Raw genomic sequence first — 20,595 nt, forward strand, 5'->3', positions numbered from 1 at the left:
CGGAGCACCCGTGGTATGTTTTGTAATTCCTTCTGCAATCGCGCAGTTGGTAATTGTCTCACAAAAGCATGTAATCAGGAGGACAATGGAAATATGCAGGATGCTGGAGATTAGAGAAAGAGGCTAATGAGGACAACAAGTCTAATGTTACCGAACTGCCACGGGCGGAAAGGAAAAAAAACCCAACAAAACAAAACCAAAGGTTCTTTGAGTTAGGGCTTCAAGGTCAGTCTTGGATCAGAATACTATATGTAATTAATTGGGGCTTAAATCTTTAGACCCACTTGGAAAATAAGTTAGATCTTAAAAGGAGAGAGAGAGAGGGAGGGAGGGAGGGGGAGAGAGAGACAGAGAGATAGAGAGAGAGAGAGAGAGAGAGAGAGAGAGAGAGAGAGGGAGAGAGAGAGAGAAAGAGGAGAGGAGAGAGAGAGGAGAGAGAGAAAGAGAGACAGAGACACCCCCATGGAAGAAATTACCACATTGTTACTCAAGAAAACCTCTGCTTATTACCAAGAAGAAATGAAGTTTCTTTTTGCTTCCCCATTTTGCTAATTTTTTTGATAAGACCTTAAAAACCAAGCCACTGTATATCATCATGATGTTAAAAACTTCCAAGAGGGTACATCATATTTGAATCAGTCTAGAATTGACTTACAGAATATGAATGTAAGGAAATTTCTTGACTACAGTAGGATTACCTCTCCCAAAGGGGAGTTACAGGGTTACAGAGATAGCTCAGTAGGTAAGAAGGCATGAAGAATTGAGTCCAAATCCCTAGAATCCATATAAAAAGACCTGAGTATGGCTGAAGGTGTCTGTGACCCCAGCACTGTGTTGGACAGAGAAAGGAGGATCAGCTCCAGCTTCAATAAGAGACGCTGTCTCAACAGTGTAAGGGTGGTGATGTAGCAGGACACCTGATGTTCTCTTCTGGCCTCTATACATACATAGGCCTGCACATCTGCATCCACACACGTGCAGACATCACCACCATGACTGCCACATACACATACACTTACACACCTTGCTCAGAGGACAGACTGACTCAGGAGCTGGGAACAGGCCAATCAATCCTTCAGCAATCCTTCATGGACCGTGAAGTGCTATATCAAAGCAGATATCCTACTTAGCTTTAACTGCCAACTTGACACAACCTAGCATCTCCTGAGAAGGGAGTCTCAACTGATGACGGAGATCAGATTAGCCTGTGGCGGGTTGTCTAGATTATTAAGTCATATAGGAGGGCCCAGTCCACTGTGGCTGGCACCATTCTCTGGGTAGGTGGTCCTGGGTTATATAAGAAAGCTACTTAAGCCAAAGTGGTGGCGCACACTTTGAATCCCAGCACTTAGGAGCCAGAGGTAGGCCTGAGTTCTCTGGTCTAAGGCATTGACATTCCTCTGCCATCCCTGCCGGCCTGCCGTGCCTACCCTGCCTGCCATACATACCTGTCTGTCTATCTGCCATGCCCACCTGTCTGTCTGCTTGCCTAGCCTCCCCTTCCCCATTCTTTGTTTTCCCAAACTTCAGGCAGAGTGACTGTTCTAGAGAATGAATCTCACTGCATTCCTACTTGAAACTTCTATTCTTCGGAGAAACATCAGCATCTCAACCATTGCTTTGAGAACCTGGCTCCCACCTACATCTCAGCCCTCTTCCCTGGGTCCTGAGTCAAGGCAGCAGAGCAGTCTTTAGGTTTTTCTGATGCATGAAGCTTCTCCCCTGTTCCGACTTTTGAACATACTGCTATGCTGTTTGGGTATTTTTCATCCCAAACACTGCGTCTTTGACGCTCCAAATCAACTTGAATGTTGCCTAATGATGCCAGCAGTCCTCCAAAACAGATTCTCAGAGACACACGCTTCTTCCCACAGTATTTCCCAAATGTTGCATTAAATGACATCTATGTGGATGGTCACTTGTTCACACCACGCCTAATTACACTAGAATGTAACATCAGCATCTTGTCGGTTCAGCTTGTGACACAGTGGTAGTGTACAGCTGATAAGATACTTGGCCTCCTTGACACTGATAAGAAGTCTTTCTCCAAATCTTCTTTGGGATTACTCCCTCTCCATCATGCCCCAGAGAGCCATTCTCAGAGAAAGCATTGTTCTTAGAACACTCTCTTTGATCTAGTCTAGACAGTAAGCTGGAGGAAGGTGTGCTGGTTTGTCTATGCTCTACCCAGGGAGTATATGTGGCCCTGTTGGAATGGGTGTGGCTCTGCTGGAGTAGATGTGTCACTGTGGGTGTGGGCTATAAAATCCTCATCCAAACTGCCTGGAAGCCAGTATTCTGCTAGTAGCCTTCAGATAAAGATGTAGAACTCTCAGCTCTGCCTTCCATGCCTACCTGGATTTGCAATTTTCCCACCTTGATGATAATAGACTCTGAACCTGTAAGCCTGCCCTAATTAAATGTTGTCCTTTATAGGACTTTCCTTGGTCATGGTGTCTGTTCACTGCAGTAAAACCCTAAGACAGAGGTCAATGCCCATCCTTCTGGAAGTTCAAAGGTCCGAAAATCTGTTCAAAGAGCTCGGCAAACACATCAATTACTGACAAGCTGCCCACTATTACCAGCTTGAGGGGAACTGAATAGTTACGAAGCTTACCTGTCTCTGGCTGAGTTGTCTTTTCTTTCTTAGCACTATTGCCACTGGGGTGAGATCGCTTCCGGATCATAGACATGAGGGACCTTTGGGAAGAAGAAAGAGATCCCAAAGGAATTAGTGGCCGCTTTATTGTCCAACTGGCAAAACGGATAGTTCTAAATGTTCGGTGAAAACCAACTCCCCTATACTTGCATGAATTCTCAACTAGAATTTAAGCAGCTGCTTTCTGCTTTGGTCAATGTTATGGTCTTCATCAGTTTACAGGCAAGGAAAATGTCTTACATGTCCTGTATAAAACTAATCTGATCTCTAGAGGAAAGGGACTAGCTGCCAACATCAGTGAACACAGCTTTATAAAAGGAAATGGATAAGAAGAATTTTCGGATAACAGAACCAGTTATCCAAGAAATACTGGTTCCCTATGAAGTGCTTTCCAGACACAAGGAAGTACAAAAATTTAGTGTGGGTTTGAAACAAAATAGCGGTGCAGGGCAGGGAATATGGCCCAGCGGTGGTGTTCAGCTAGCCTGTGGGACCCTACACTCAACCCCAACAAAACAGGGTATGCCATCGATAAACATCTGCTTATAAAAGAGGAGTGTAGACTACCCAGCTTGCACAGTGTAAGCCAGGCACCTGGGGACAGAGCAGATCTGCACCACTGTCTCTCCAGCCTGGGTTTTTAAAAGTGCACATAAAACCTATATTATGACAAACTGGACATTAAAATTTAAAAGACTGAGTGCCTTTAAAATACATTATGAACAGTAAAAAGACAAATTAGCAAATAGATAAAGGGGTTCCATGAATAAAACTAACACAGAATACAGCCCAATTTAAAAATGGATAAGGAAAAAAAAGTTGAAAAAAAATCATGAAAGATGATGTTCAAGTTCCCAACATGCAAACAAAAGTGTTTGATTTTTCTTAATTATTAAGTGAACATGGCTTTAAAGACAGATATTATTTGCTTATCACATCAGCAAAAAAAAAAAAAAAAGAAAGAAAGAAAGAAAGAAAGAAAGAAAAGAAAAAGAGAAAAGAAAAAGAAAAACTCACGTCTGAAACCATTGAGAATGGGGGTTGAGAGATCTGCAGCTGAGGTAGGCATGCCAGTCACCATCACCGCTATGGGAAACTATCTGGCATTATCTCACAAAGCTAAGCTATATGTAGGCGTGACCCAGTGACAGCTGTATCACAGAGACACAAGTGTGTGTGCCAGACACGTGTACAAAAAATTTCACACAGACTATCGTTTCCCTAGCCTGCCAATAGAACAAGCCTCTGCCAGCACAGCACTGGGTAAGCACATCTTGAGACAAGCATAAGATGAACAGTATTCTATTTTACACACACACAGTATAACACAGAGAACCTTCAAGAATAAAGTAGACTGAGGAAAAAAAATACACTGGATATAGGAAAAAGTCAGCTGTAGAAAGTAAAAAGAAAGGAGGGGGCTTCTTGGTTTACCACATGGATTCCCATCCCATACTATATACATTTCTGCATATATGATAGCATTTCTTTACAAAAATGTTTACAAAGGGACAGTGATCTGGTTCAGTGGGTAAAAGCATTTGCCTCATTAACCCAATCCCTGAGTTTGATACCAGAGCCCAAGGCAGGAGGGTAGAACTAACTTCTAATAGTTTTCCTCTGACCTCCACATGCATGCCCTAACACTCACACTCACACACTCACACACACACACACACACACACAATAATAAAATAAAACTTTACAAAGAAGTTTTATTTTTTTTTTAAACTTTGTTATTAATACCCTGTTTGGTAAATTCTAACAAATAGAGCTCGGAGGAAGGTGACCCGAGAGGCTGACCACAAAACAAGTGTGTAGGAAGGGATGAATGGGGGGCTGGAGAGATGGCTCAGAGGTTAAGAGCACTGACTGCTCTTCCAGAGGTACTGAGTTCAAATTCCAGCAACCCCATGGTGGCTCACAACCATTTGTAATGGGATTCGATGTTTTCTTCTGATATGTCTGAGGACAGCTACAGTGTACTCATATGCATTAGATAAATAAGTGAATCTTTCAATTTAAAATTTTTCTTTTACTTTTTACTTCTGCATTTGGCTATATTCACTAATATTCTTTTGAGTTGTCTTTCCTTAAATTTACCAGGCACCCTGGGCAATCTCCTCACAGAGCACAGCTGAAAGCATTACAGTCGCTCCCTCTTTGGCAGTCTTGATCCTACTACTGAATGTCAGACCCCTTCTTTTTTATTTTCTGTGGTCTCACTAAGATCCCAAATAGAACTATTTTATTTTTAATTAGACTTTCTAGTTTGTATGGAATTTTGACTTTAAAATATCATATCTTTAATCTCCGATGCTAGAAGGAATAAAATACTGGTTTTTATTTTTCCCCCAAGATGATTCAGTGTCCACTTGAGAGCCCATGCCATGCAGGACTGGAAGGTCTTCACCAGCCAGAAGTGATATCAGTCTCATTTGATATCACACTCTTTAACAACCTCATATCTCAGTACACTGAGTGTTGTTCTACACCAAACAGGGATTTGTTTGTGCTGCTCAGACTATTTGCATATATTTGCATGTATGTAATAAAACTATTTGCATATATTTGCATGTATGTAATAAGAACACATGTTCTTTACTGTCCATCACCTAAGTGGATGCAGAAAATGTTAGCAGAATGTTGAGGCCGAAGCTGGAGACATGAGGCACTCAGAGGAGAATCTACAATATTGAAAAATGACAAATGATCAAGAGAGAAAGTATATTACAAAGAAAATACATTAGGTGGCAACCACTCATTAGGTGAACTAACCAGACCAACAACCCAAGCTTTCACTCGTCCACCTATACCCAATTATCCTAGTAGGCTGAGAGAGCCACGCTGTCCTCGCAGATGTCGACCTCACCCAATCACTGAAAGCCTGAGTTGAACAAAGATTGGCAGCTCTTGTCACCAATGAGAAAGAATCTCTTCTGCTGTCTAATAGGAACACTGTCTTCTTCTGCTTTTGAACCTGCATCACTACACAATGGCCTCCTGGATCTCAAGTCTGCCAACCTTCAGAGTAGTACTCTACCATAGGTTCTCAGGCTTTGGAATCAGCCTTGAGGAACACCCAGTAGATGTCCTAGGTACTCAGCTTGCCAATTGCCCTATAGGTCTTAGGACTTATTAGCCCCCTATAATCACAGGAGTCAATTCCCTGTGATGAGTCTATAGAGTCACATGTCACCGCTCAGTCAATAAGAGGCCACATATATAATGTTCTCAGAAGAGAACATTGCCTAGTAAGTGGACAGCCATCTTAGTTTGTGCAAGTATGGTGTACATGTAATGAAACAGTCAACCTATTTCTTAGAAGTATCCCTGTGTTTATGTTTCTTTGTCTACATTTATATCCTATGGGCTCATTCATGCTGGAAGACCCACCCCTATCCTCTACCCCTCTAACCATGAGACATGCTGTCTAGGACCTATCCTACGTCCTTCCATTACAGCATGACCCACCAACACCTTCTTCCTCTTTCCTCTAAGGTATCTTTCCTCTAGGTCAAAGGAGCTGGAAGAAACTAAGAGAAGTCAGAAAGCTAGAGTCCCTTCCCCATCCCTACCATGGTCACTCTATCCATGATCTATTCAGGATAAAATAAATGGCTCAAGAACAAAGTTGGAAACCACGGGTGGGTTTAGTACCCTTGAAAGCTCAATACATATGCAAAATATCTTTGACAAGAAAGTATTTTTTACATTTTTTTCCTGAAAAGTTATATCCCATACTATTTAAATCTATCTTAAAAGTTATTCATATTATTCAATGAAATTTTTCTTTTAGGGGTCTTACAAAAGAGTCAGTGGTTGAGGCATATATAGCCTTGATTCTTATATTCACTTCTCAGTATAAGTGTAAAGAGTTCTGTAGAGGAAATTCTATTTTGATCACACTTTAAATTCTAGGGGCTCTCGGCATTTCTAAGGCTAAAAATCAAAGGCCAACAGCAAGACTGTAATTGCTTTTTAATAGTTCTCCCTTCTCATAGAAGTGACCTTTCTTATCAGCTCAAAATTCTAGACCCAAGAGAAAGATCAGAGTGACGCATTTCCCATTTTAAATGTCACCTTTGGAATATCTCCTATGGGTTTAGCTTCCCAGGAGAGAGAGAATTTAAAATACCTGAAATTCTTTCAATTGACTCTTGGACTCGATCACTTGTAAAGATTATTTAACCTCAACTACTTCAATGGCTTAAAGTAGATTATGTCATACCCAACTCGGCAAGGCAAAGTAATGAGACTCTTTTTCAAAAGCAAAGTCCCATTTCCATAGTCCTGTGGGAGGAACACGCTACACATTCTATTCAGCTGGATCAGCTAAGGTGCAAAGCAGGAATAAAGGGCTTCTCTGTGTGAAAGGATTAAACAAATCACATGAGTTAATGAAAGCTAAAACATCCAGCAGAAGTTTAAATGCCATTTGTTCAAGAATAAATTATCCAAAGGCAGCTAACTAACCTCATGAGGAGGTAGGCAGCCATCAGGATAAGTAGCCTGACTCCTCTAATTCTGGATGCTGGTGGGTAGAATCACCAAGAAGGCAAAGTCTCTCTAGAATATAAGTCAGGTGGAGGTAATGATGAAAACCAGCCAGGCTTCAGAAAAAAGAGAATTCCTGCCTGCATACAGGAGTCCTTTGCCAAGATCTTAAACAATAATTTTTCTTGTGGAAGGTTCTACTTTCAGAATTACTAAAGGCTGAACTATCAAGGTTGGGATAAGAGATATTTAGTACTTTTAGATTAATCACTAGTTTACAACAATTAGTAGCTTTAGGTTTTAAGTTATGACTTTAAAAAAATGTATAAGCTTATTCAAATTCAAATTATGACGGGGAAAAGAGTAAAACAGTTTGGATGCCCTCAAAATTCCTTGGTCTTGCCGGTGGGTGAAGGAAATCCCACTACAGGGGTGGAATTTTAAAATTCCAAGTATCTGAGTTGAAAGATAAACATCTACCTCTTGGAGTTTGGAACATTGACACTGAATCTAAGTCTCACAAGGGGATATGTGGATCCAGAGGATTTCTTCGAAAGGTTATTTAAAACCCAAGGATATACAAGAAGCAGAAAAATATTGGACTTTAGGAAATGTTCCTTTCTGCTGTCTACTGTCTTCCCTAACGATACAACCTAAGCTGGTATCAGAAAGAAGACAGGGCTGAGGATAGAACTGAACTGTTGGAGCATCTGCCTGGCATGCTTGAATATCTGGGTTTGATTCCCTGCAATGCAGAAGCTGGGGCTGGTGGCACGTGTTTTTTTTTGTTTTTTGTTTTTGTTTTTTGTTTTTTGTTTTATTTATGTAAGTACACTGTAGCTGTCTTCAGACACACTAGAAGAGGGAGTCAGATCTCATTAAGGATGGTTGTGAACCACTATGTGGTTGCTGGGATTTGAACTCAGGACCTTCGGAAGAGCAGTTGGGTGCTCTTACCCACTGAGCCATCTCTCCAGCCCGGCACGTGTTTTTAATCCCTGTACTAGGAGGCAGATGTAAGAGAATCGGACTCAAGGTCATCCTAGGTCATCTTTAACTATAGAGTGAGTTCAAAACTAGCCTGGGATACATGAGACTATCTCAGTAAAGAAAAGCACCAAAACAAAACAGACTATGGTGATTAGCAGAGTCAAGGACATGGAATGACATCAGTATGGGGAAGGGCATCAATCAGTATCAGGAAGGTCCTCAATGGTACTTACCGGATTGGATTGGGAGGTGGAGGGGGGAGAGGTGGAGGAGGAGGAGGCGGGGGAGGTACCGAATTCTCAGACTGGTTCACTCGCTTCTGAAGTTCATCCACTGTACAGGGAGCAAGCATTCAGAAAGAGCTGAGATAAATGACTCCGTACTCTTCACTACACACTGTTCATGCAAGTAACAGAAAAACCCAGCCTCTCTCAGATCTAAGATTGGGGCACTCTTAGACATTTCCAGAGAAAACTGCAGACTTGCAACTTTGTTTCATCTTGTCCTTCACTAACAGACATCACCAAAATCTAAGCCTTCATCTATTAAAACAACTGCCAAAGAATGTGGCTAATTCGCGGAGAGTAACAAGTGAATAGGCTGAAGGAGTGTAGGTAACAAGAGATCACTCCTCCAACACCAAGAAATTATTCCTGCTAGACGCTAAATGCATGCAGAGGGCTACTAAAATGACATTTGTAACACATTTTAGTAATTGCATTCTTCTCCCCTATACTCAATTTTCTTAAAAAACAGCAAACAGTAAAGATCCACATTCCTAAATGCCTGTAACTTATGGACATTTTCATTTACTCTTACAAGCTATGACAACATAGGCATCGTTACAATAATAATAACAACATATAACATTGTTACAATGTTAATGGAATGATAACAACAACATAAAACATTGTTACAATGTTAATGGACCTAGCACAGAGCTGGGCACAGCACCATTCTTGAATTCAAAAGGCTCAATGTAAGTTTGTACCACAGGGTTGGAGGTGTGTTCTATTCTAGAGCTCTTCTTGCCTAACAAGCACAAAGCCCTGGGTTTAATCTCTGGCACCACACCACAAAAGAAAAGATTATTCCAGCCTAACAGGTGATGGGTACCACACACTGTCCTTCATTGGTCATGCTTTCCCTCTCAATCCTTAAGCAGACAGTGTGGAGCTAGGGATTACACTCTCCATACCAAATTGTGTGTGTGTGTGTGTGTGTGTGTGATAGGTCAACATCAAGCTTATTTGATTATTTGACACGGGGAGATGCATCTCTGGAGCCAGGCCAAGAAAAAAGAACACAGAAGAAGGGAGCCCTGTTTTTTACCTACTTGCCCTGCTCTCATTGGTAAGCTCATCTATCCTGATGCTGAGGCTCAGAGCACCGGTGTTAGAACCTTCTTCAAGTTTCTAACATAGCCTAAAGAAACTCTGTGGGAATCCTCCCAATTTTGGCCCCAGACTACGAATGCTGAGACACCCAACCTCCTGGACTAAACCACTTGACCGTTCTGTAGAGAAAAAGCCATCATTGCATTATCTGGACCACGGCCTGTAATCCAGAAGAACAGATCTCCTAATTAATCCGGTGCACATGTTCATTCTATTGGTCCTATTCCTTAAGAGAACCCAGACTCATACTCCTTCCCTCAAGCTAGAACATTCACGTGCCACCACACCCAGTAAAAGACATAAACTCTTTTCTTCTGTGCTTCTTTTGTTTTCAGATTTATTTATTTTATTTGATGTATATGAGTGTTTTGCCTGCATCTATCCATGTTCACCATGTGTATCCATTGCCTGTGGAACTCAGGAGAAGGTGTCAGATCTTCTAGATGTCTATGAGGTCTATGTGGGTGATATGACTTGAACCAGTGTCCTCTGCAGGAGCAGCAAGTGCTCTTGACCTTGGGGCATTGTTCTAGCCCCTTCTGTGTAGCTCCTTGTGCCCCTGATAGGCCTGGCTGCCAACAGAGCAGATTCTAAATCAGTTCAAACTAGAACCTCAGATGTCTGTAACACCACTTCCATTAACTGTGAAGATGGCTTTGCCTAGAGGCTACTCTGACACTTACTAAAAAAGAATAGAAACTTTCTTAATTTTGGATCGATTTTTTAAAGTAAATTGGAATCACTTTTTATTGTGAGAATTTAAAAAGCACTGAATATTTCAAAAGGGGGAAATAAAAATGCTTCTACATGGATTTCAAAATTCTATTATAAAATTAATGGAAAATATGTGAAGTGAATATTGAAGCTATTATAAAGAGAAATGTACCCATCACAAATTACACACCATCTCGCAGAGACTTATAACTGTGTAGTAATCCAACTCATACATTTTTGTGAGCTTTCCAGCACTGACTGAATAAATCCCTTGATTTCAGAATCCCTGGTGTTTTAAAAAGTTTTTCCATTTAATATATATATTGTTGCCTATTTCATTGTTAGGTATGGCATAGAAAGTAATATTTCATATGTATAATTAAACCCCAAAGATGAAGGGGACACAAATACCAAAGATGAAGGTATTACTTTTAAAAAGAAAGAAAGGAGAGTTTAATTCTTTTGGGAAAAGCACTTCGAAATGAACAGAACAAAATAAGTGCTAAATAAGACTCCCTTTCTAAAGGCTCAGAGATGCTGACAGTTTGGGTCTTCCATGCCAATGGCAACACTGGGCCTTGGTTCCTGCAAGAAGCTCACAGGGGTTCTATGGGGAGGGGGGGGGGATGTTGCAGTATTTGTGACTTGATTGGTTAAATGGAATATTCTGCTGAACTGTGATAGTCAGAAATGAAGACGTTTCAAAAGCAAGTTGGTGGGTTGGGGAGACTGTTCGGTCCTTGTGACACTCACTGTGCAAGCAAGCCTGAGGACTTGCACTCAACTCCCCAGAGCCCATGAAAAGAGCTGGGTATGTTGGTATATGCTTGCAATCGTAGTGCTATGCAAGTGGAAATGGGAAGATCCTATGGAGCTCCCTGGTCAGCAAGCTGAGCTCACCGGTGAGACTGAGACAAGGGCGAGAAGTATCTCACTTTAAACAATAAAATGACAACAACAAAAAAGAAAAGACAAACAAACAAAACCAAGATTTGGGCCTGGAGAGGTGGCTGGGCAATTAAAAGCACTTGCTGTCCTTACAGAGGACCCAGGTTTGATTCCCCAACACACACGCATGGTGATTCAGAACTGGCAATAGTTCCAGTTCAGGGGATCTTCTGGCTTCCACAGGCACCAGGCACCAGGCACATGTGGTGGACAGATACTCATACACATAAAATAAAAAAAAAAAAATGAGTGCTTTAAAAAGAAACCAAGGTGGACAGTTCCTGGAGTTGATCTCTAGTGTCCACATGCAGATGTGTGTACCCACAGACAGTAACCCAAACAAAAAGCAAACAAATTTGGGTTATTTTTCCCTACAGCCTTCAGAACTAGCTGCAGACACACTCTGCCACGGGCATGAGCGATGGACACAAGAGCTGACTCGGGGCTGTCACCTGAATGCTTCAGGTTCCGGGCCTTCTCCTCCGAGCTCTGGTATTTCTGCTCTAGCTCCCTCTTGTCGTCTTCCAGAAGCTCCAGCTGTTGTCTGAGGTTATGGATCTCTTTGTGAAGTGCTTCATTCTCCAGCCGCTCCTCCAGCTCTTTGACCTGTAAGTTTTACACAGCTTGAATAGGGCTGCCGTGTTTCCCCTCGTCAATGGGGAGGGGGAGGGGATGGATATTTTTATTTGACTACACACACACACACACACACACACACACACACACCAGGAAGATTCTAATCCACCTTAAAGTCACACACAGATTCTGGGTCTTGATAACCCTGGTACTTGGAAATCAGTATCTCACTTCTGATTATTTTTCCTGAACAGTTACAGTAACAAATTAAAACAACATTAAAAAAAAAACATGAATGACAAAAGTAAAATATATGTAAAATGTTTTAAAAATAGATTCGTTATTTCTATATTCTTTTCCAGCAGAAAAAAAAATTGATAGCATTTTAAAAAATCCTTGGGACTCGTGGAGGAGAGACAGGGAAGAAGGGAGAGGCCTTTTGGTCAGTAAGGTCACTTTTTAAAAAGATATTTTTTAATGTATTTGCCTGCAATTATGTGTATGCATTATTTGTATGCAGTTTCCTTGGAGGCCAGAAGAGGGCATCAGATTCCCTGGAACTGGAGTTACAGAGTGTTGTACGCTGTCGTGTGGGTGCTGGGAACCAAACCCAGGTCCTCTGGGAGAGCAGCGAATGCTCTTAGCTGCTGAGGCATCTCTCCAGTCCCAACATTTGTGACTCGGCATTCAAACGCTTGCTTGGTACATCCAAGGCCCTGAGTTCAATCCCTAGCACAAAATCCAGCCAATCACCAACAGCAGTGAGCCCCAGACAAAAGCAAAAACGCCTCACTGAGACATCTGAAAGCCTAAGAACAACCTAGATGTCCACCAACATCATCAGTTCACAGACTATGAGAAAAAAGTGTACAGCCATAGAAAACCATACAGTTCAATACACACTTAGGTGAGAAGATATATTACCAGCTAGAAATGTTTAAAGAAGGACGTGCATCCCATAACTCCACTGATACAAACCATATACATGTCATAAGACTATGTAGTTACATAAAGTTTAGAGCTTCCCCAGAAGTAGTATATACCTTAGAGTCTCAGGTAATCTTAATTTTCTTTTACTGCTTTTACATTTCAAAGAAAGTTTGCTTACTATAAGGAATGGATATTATTTGTATAAATACAAACACAAATATTTAAACAAATGCTGAATCTGTGTGGGAATTTATGTGCAGGTGGGAGATATTTTACACTATACACAATGGAGAGTATTCCGAATAAATGATTAGGGCAGTTTAATGGCTTGTATGTGCTTGGCCCAGGGAAAGGCTCTATTAGGAGGTGTGGCCTTGTTTGAGTAAGTATGTAGTTGTTGTTGAAGTGGGTGTGGCCTTGGAGTAGGTGTGTCACTATGGGTGTGGGCTTAAGACCCTCACCCTAAATGCCTGGAAGTCAGTCTTCCACTAGCAGCCTTCAAATGAAGACGCAGAACTCTCAGTTCTGCCTGCACCATGCCTACCTTGGAGGCTGCCATACTCCTACCTTGATGATAATGGACTGAACCTCTGAACCTGTAAGCCAGCCCCAATTAAATGTTGTCCTTTATAAGACTTGTCTTGGTCATGGTGTCTGTTCACAGAAGTAAAACCCTAACTAAGACAGACAGAATAAGAACTGGCAATGGCTATAGTTCCACCCACAATGACCTCTGCTCCTTTGCCAGGCAAGAACATAGAAAACAACTCATTCCTAGAGTCCAGCTCAATTTAGTGAGCTCTGAGCATGTATTATCTACTAGCCAAGTTAACAACAAATATAATCTGTCTTCTTAGGACCAAAAGTTAGATTTTAACATAAGCTAAACACACATGCACATACATGTACACATCTACATACATGTACACTGCACATGTGTGCACATGCATGTACACATGTACACAAACTCAAACACTCTTTCTTTCTGGAAAGGTGATTCCTACATGTGGAAGCAGAAAAAGAAATTCTTCATCTTTGGCCTTGGGGAGCAGAGGCTTTCTGGAAACCTGCCAACACTTCCCACAGAGGAAGCGGAAGTCCAGCCTGACCTTACTGCAAGATGTAACAAAACTGGAGATGTGTCGGGACCTTTGCTCTGATGTGAGGACCTATAAATATTGATGTCATCACTCTGAGGTGGCACCTGTGAGTCTCTCTTCCACCTCTTCCCTTTCCTCTCCCCTATCACAAGGGCACAGAGGGACCTGGGCTGCATTAACTGGAAACTGAATAAAGAGCTAAGAAGCCCTACAGATATCTATGTAAGTCTGCATGGTTAGAAATTGTAACTAAGAGAGAAATGACTACTGACAGGTTTTCCTTTCCTTCCTTCTCAGAATAAGGTCAATGTCCCTTCAACAAGCTCTGTGAGACCAATACATTCTCCTAAGTGTATTCAGTCATCTCTGCAAACCATACCATTTTCAAAGAGACTTGAGGCTACAATCCTTGTTTTTGCTTTTTCAAACTCATTTTAAAGACTCCATGTCAGTAGGCTATAAACTTTAGCTGAGCAGTACACAAAATTTACTTGGTAACTATTGTTTTCTCAAAGATGTTTAGGACTTAAAAAGCAAGGCAAAATATGAACCTCTAGAAGGCCACAGTTTTAATGTGTGATTGTTTTAATGTGTGATTGTGCAGACTGTGTGTGTGTGTGTGTGTGTGTGTGTGTGAAGTATGGTGTGGGTATGTGTAGTATTTGCATGCATGTGGGGGGTGTGCCTGTGTGTACATGTGCATACATGTATGGTGTGTGCACATATATGCATACATGCATGTGTATGTACATGTGTGTGGTATATGTAGTGAGGCATGGGTATGTGTGGTGTGTGCATGCATGTGGGTATGTGTGCCTGTGTGTACATGTGTGTGCATATATGTTGTGCAGACATGTGTGTATACATGCATGTGTCTGCATGTGTATATGTGGTATGTGTAGTGTGGTGTGGGTATGTATGGTGTAAGTATGTGTGGTATGTGCATACATGTGGGGGGTGTGCCTGTGTGTACATGTGTGTGCATGTATGTTGTGTACACATGTGAGTATTCATGCATGTGTATGTATGTGTATATGTGGTGTGTGTAGTATGGTGTGGGTATGAATGCTGTGGTTATGTGTGGTGTGTGCATACAAGTGGGTGTATGTGCCTGTGTGTACATGTGTGTGCATGTATGCTGTATACACACATGTATATGCATGCATGTGTATGTACATGTGTGTGTGTGTCTACAGCTGCAGAATAAAAACAGTTACCTTTTTCTGATGCTGGATCCTCTCTTCTTCAAGCTGCTGGATAAGTTTTGCGTTTTCGTCTAAAGCTTTCAAAAGCTGCTGGTCAGGAAGGGAGCTCTGCAGCAGAAGGTGGCTTTGTCTCTTCAGTTTGTTTTGTTCAATGAACATCTGTGAAAGTCAATTACAAAAATGTATATACCAACCCCAACCATGCAGCTCCCCTGTGCAGATTGAATGGCAGTGGGTGGAGCTCTTGAGGACACTGAAGGAAATGCCTGAGGTAGGAGCTCCTGAGCAGCCACAATGCAGTCCCCAACTTCCCATGAACTTCAAGACCAAAGTCATTACCCCAAGCAAGGTGTGGATACAGCAATCCAGCTATACACCTTGATTTTAAATGCTCTCCTACTGGCTTAAAATACATCAATACTACAAGTGACATGTCTGTGCCCCCCACCCAGGGGGGGGGTTCTCTTTATGCTTTACTTTCGCCGACTTCTCTACTATGGCTAGGAAACCTTCACTAACCACTGTGCAACATGGCAGATGTCACCCTGTATCCAGTTAACACTGCTAATACATGGTAATAGATACATGACCATCACATTGTCCTGATAAGGAAGCCAAGGCTCAGCGAGAACAAGGATCCCCAAGGATGCTCAGGTATCAAGGACAGAGCTTAGGCTCATTTGCAAGCCAAGCCTCTTGACCACCCGACTCACCCCCTCTGCTCTTTATTAGACTGTTTTAGACTGGTTAGTTTCCCCCAGTGATGAAACAGTTCACAAGAGGCGTTCCAAGAAGAGGAGACAATATTAACATCTATTGAACATTTTATCGAGTTGCTTATGAACAGGACTTGCTAATTCTCTCACGCTGACAAAATTGACGGCAGCATTATTTTCTATTTGTCTGTTATTTATTTTCTCCATTGTCACACCAAGTGGGATGGTGGACAATTCAAAGCATGATCTATTTCACAGACTAGAAGTCTCAGACCAGCAAAGAGTTACACTGTCAGGATCTTACTGCATCTTATATTGACACTGTAGCTTAACTGTATGTAAGGTGTGCACAGTAAGATGGCTCAACATAGAGCACACATGCAACCTCATCTGCTGTATAACATGAATGTCAGCAAATGTAACTCAGGACCAAATAAAATTTCTACAAACCTCTGTGTGAAAAGACTAGAACTATAGTGATTTACACAGTCTGCAAGCTTAGTCCTGGTCAATCAAACTCACAACAAATTGTATAATACAAACACATTCATGTTTTCTTTCCAATGTCCCAGAAGGAGAAAAAAAATGGCTAGAAGGGGGTTAAGGTTGGTGGCCCCTCAGTCCAGCCAATCAGTGAGTTCCAGGTTCAATGAGAGACCCTGTCTCAAAAACCAAGGTGGAAACATACCCAGTGTTGACCTGTGGCCTCCAAACATGTATAAGCTGCACACAGATGTACCTCCGCCCCTGCACACACACAATGACTGACTGGGCTTTTATTCTTTTTCTGTGCAGAGAAGCCTAGGAAGCAGCTATAGTGCTGTGCAAAATTCAGATATGCACCAGCTCAGAACAGGTAGAACACACAGTTTTAAAAGATCTACTTTTATTATTTATGTGTGCAAGTGTGTCTCTGTGTGTGCATGTATATGTCTACAAGGGTATCTGCACAGGGTGAAAAGGGGGAACATAGTTCCTTGGGGTTAAAGTCACACCGATTGTTTTGAGACACCTGATGTGGGTTCTGGAAACTGAACTCAAGTCCTCTGGAAGAGTAGAAAGTGCTCTTAACTGCTGAGCCACCTCTCCAGCCTGGTGAAACACAATCTGCATAGTACATGGAATCCATACTCCTTCAGCATCACCTCCTCTTTGGAAGAGTTAAAGGCACAGAGACAGCCACATGGCCATTAGCCAAGGTATTCTGCACAGGAGACTCAGACTATAACCAACAGGGTAGTTAATTATTAAAGATTGACACAGTGTCTTGAATATTTGAGCAGGGTCTAGCTGAAATGAATTATTTTAGTTACATTATTACAATAATTTTGATATATTTTTCCCCTCTATTAAAATGTAACTAGCCAGGCTCCCTCACCGGCTTCGCGTTACCCCAGGAATCACACAAAGGGTGGCTGAAGCAAAGCTTCAGGTTCCTTTCTGCTGCACTTGCTCTGGCAAAGCAGCTACAGCACAGAGTCTGGAGATCAAGCGGGGACACCCACTCCCTGTCACTATGAGTTGCGCCGTGGCACTGCACCATTCTTACTCCGTGACGCTCCAGAATTTGCTTTTCTTGGGAAAGAGAAACATTCTGGAAAACTTGCTTAACACCACACGAGGATAAAGTACACTGACTATGGCATTTTGAACACAAACAAGTAAAACTACCTCTGAAAAATCCTCCTAGTGTGAATTTCTTCCTCAAAACCCCCGTAGCATGTCCCAACCAGCAGTAACCTACTTGGTAGAGTGCTTGCCTAACATACGCACAGTCCTGCCTGGATTCAATTCCTGGTATCACCAAAGCTGGGAACAATGGCACATGTCTGTAATCCCAATACTCGGAGAAAGAGACAGGTGAATCAGGAGGGTTTCAAGGTTATCTTCAGCTACCTATCAAGTCTGATGACAGCCTGGGCAACATGGGACTATCTCAAGAGAGAAAACAAAACCAAAAGCTACCTTCCCTAAATTTAAGTGCTAAAGTTCAAGCTAAGAGAGCCCTCCCCTAGAACGTTCATTCCATCACCAAACACCAATGAGTCTGGTTTTGCTGTGGCAAGAATGCCTCAATTAGAGTCAGAGAGCGGTCTTTTACCAGAAGAAGAACACCATAGGTCTCAGAATTTCTAAGAAACCGCACATGTCTTTTTGAAGGATAAGAGTGAGAACAACAACAACAACAAAAACCCTTATGCTTATACAGAATTCACAGCAATACTCCAACAATGTCCAAATTACTCAGGAAAGGAAACTGAATGGGAAAAAACAAAAACAAAAAACAAGAACAAAATCACATTGAAAAGTAAAAGAAAATTGCATTAAAACTTTAAAATGTGATTGGCAAAATGGCTCAGTGGATGAAAGTGCTGGCTGGCTGCATGAGCCTGAAGACCTGAGATCAAGCCCTAGAGCCCATGTGGGTGGAGGAAAAGGACACACACAACACACACAATCACATACACATACCATAGCGAGCACACAACACACAATCACATACACACACCATAGAGAGCACACACAACACAGTCACATATACATACCACACACACAATCACATGCACACACCATAGAGAGCGCACAACACACACAATTACATATACATACAATAGAAAACACACATAACACACAAATCACATATACACACAATAGAAAACACACACAACACACACAATCACATATACACACCATAAAGAATACCCATAGCACACAATCACAAACCATACAGAACACACAAAAGACCCCACATAATCACATGTACACACCACAAATAAGTAAATTTTTCTAAAAAATGTAATATGTAGATGGAAAATTTAAGAACACAGCTCTGGACACAACTGACTCCTCTTGTTAAGAAGGAACAGGCTTTGGTTTTATTTTAAATAAATGAATACAAAAAGAAGGAAGTTGTCAGTTTCTGTTTTACGTGTTTAGAGTGGCTGTGTGTTTTTTTAAATAAGCACATGAATTCCTGTTGCAATTAAATTCATAAAACAAGTAAACCTCGATGTATATTTCTAAAACTGTGGACAGTAAGCATCTCATCTTTAACATACAACTGTCTATGGTACCAGTCTGGTACTGGGCACAACATGCAACAGTAAGCCAGTCTCCTGTGAAACAAGTCTCATGCCCTTAGCGGTAGTCATGTGTCAAAGCCCGAGATTTTCTTCTCAGCAATGGTGGTTTAAATCTCAGGATGGAGTTTAAATCTGAATGTGGAGCACTGCTGCACACACCCATGCTGCCAGTCGCAGAGGCCTCCCAGGTCAGCTTCCCCTCCTCATGCTGGTTCAGCACGGTGCCTGCACTGTCCCCGCATCTCAAGGACTCTCGCCTGGACAGCTGACCCTGTGGAAATCCTTCACTTGCCTGTTTCCCTACTCCTCCTCCTGTCTTCTCTGGCACTGTGGAGCCTTCTAAGTTGTCCTCTGAGCTGCTTTGTACTTTGCGTTCTGATATCATTATGCAAACAACATGCAGGAAATGAAAACGGCTTGGTAAGACCCTGCTACTCAGGTCACTCTCAATCAACCTAAGGTCTCCTCGTCTTCCCTACCCGCCCTTTCCATAGTCAATTTACTGGCACCATTTATAATCACACAGATTTTGTTCCAGAGGGCTTGGACACATGTCAATTCTTTTTCCTTTCTTACAAGTCAACAGAGAGCGATATCCATCTATCTGCCTTCCCTCAAACTCTCTGAATAAAACTGATCACAATGATTTCAAATCAGAGAAGCCTAGATTAGACCTTCTGTGGAGGTCAATGTTAGCTTAGCTATGCTTAGGCACAAGAACACAAAACAAAACAAAAGATGTAATATAAATATAGTGTAATAAATATAATAACAAAACAGAAACACAATCCAACTTTCAAATGTCATTCTTGCAACATGCTGTCTTTGTCCTCCCCCTTGGAAACCTCTTCCTGGACCACTTTCAGCTCCTTAGCCGCCTCCCCTCAACACAAAATTCTTTACACTCAGGCTCAAAATTCCAATAGAGGCAGAGCTCTTGTTCAGCGAAGCTCGATGTTTGAGTTCGGCTACCTGGTGACAGGTCATTCCCCTGGAAACCAGCTCCAGAGCCATGGAATGCCCAATACTCGAATGTCAACAGGGTCAGGTGGAAACAGAGACGCTCAAAGCTTGCCTCTAGCCTGAGAGATAAATCATTGCACTGACGAGTGGCTGAGGTAATGGGTGTTCAACATGGCAACATTCCATTAGCGATGAAAGAATCAACTCACAGAATGAGAGCCCCGGACGATGGCCAGGAGAGAAAGGTAGATACTATGACACCATCATCTAAGATGACACGGTCACAAAGCCCAGATTCTCAAGGCTGTTAGGCATTCCGCACTCAAGCTGGCCAGTCACCACCACGTGTTATAGGTCTCTCCATGAAAAGCCTTTTTCTCGTGTAGCATTATATTGCCTACAAAGTACTCTTAAAAGTTACTCCATTTTGGCTTGGAAGGATAGCTCAATTTATAAAGCATTTGCTGTGCAAGTAAGAAGAATTAGGTTCAATTCCCCAGAACCCCTGCAAAAATTGGGAACACAGTGGCAAATGATTATAATCGCAGACAAGTGGATTCATTGGTCAGCTAGCCTACCATATGACCAATCCCTGTGTTAGTCAGAGACACTGTGGATAGTGACTGAGGAAGACCCCTGGCCTCTATGTGCATGCACATACACGCACACACACACGTACGTTCTACTGCACTCTAAAATCTCCCTGATTTCATTTGCAAGGGCCTCTATTTTACAGACAGTGGAAGTGAAGCTCTAAGAGGACGGAGATGGCTTGGAGGTTGTGTACAGTGACAGACTTAGCAAATCTCAACCCATG

At 42.0% G+C, this 20,595-nt stretch overlaps 1 protein-coding gene across 3 annotated transcripts in view; it reads right to left on the reverse strand.

Annotated features, from left to right (window-relative positions):
* Shtn1 (shootin 1) overlaps positions 1-20,595 on the reverse strand; it is a 102,767-nt gene that overhangs the window by 33,790 nt on the left and 48,382 nt on the right. For all 3 annotated transcript variants that reach the window (XR_386512.3, NM_175172.4, NM_001114312.1), the window contains exons 9-12: positions 15,029-15,175; positions 11,658-11,811; positions 8,380-8,479; positions 2,618-2,700 (exon numbers count right to left, since the gene is read on the reverse strand). Coding sequence is in view for 2 of the 3 variants with exons in the window: in NM_175172.4 (NP_780381.1) it covers positions 2,618-2,700; positions 8,380-8,479; positions 11,658-11,811; positions 15,029-15,175 (484 nt within the window). In the remaining variant the exon portion in view is untranslated. The remainder of the gene's footprint in view (positions 1-2,617; positions 2,701-8,379; positions 8,480-11,657; positions 11,812-15,028; positions 15,176-20,595) is intronic.

Source organism: Mus musculus, chromosome 19 (genome assembly GCF_000001635.26).
Source record: "Mus musculus strain C57BL/6J chromosome 19, GRCm38.p6 C57BL/6J".
NCBI classification, from domain to species: Eukaryota; Metazoa; Chordata; class Mammalia; order Rodentia; family Muridae; genus Mus; species Mus musculus.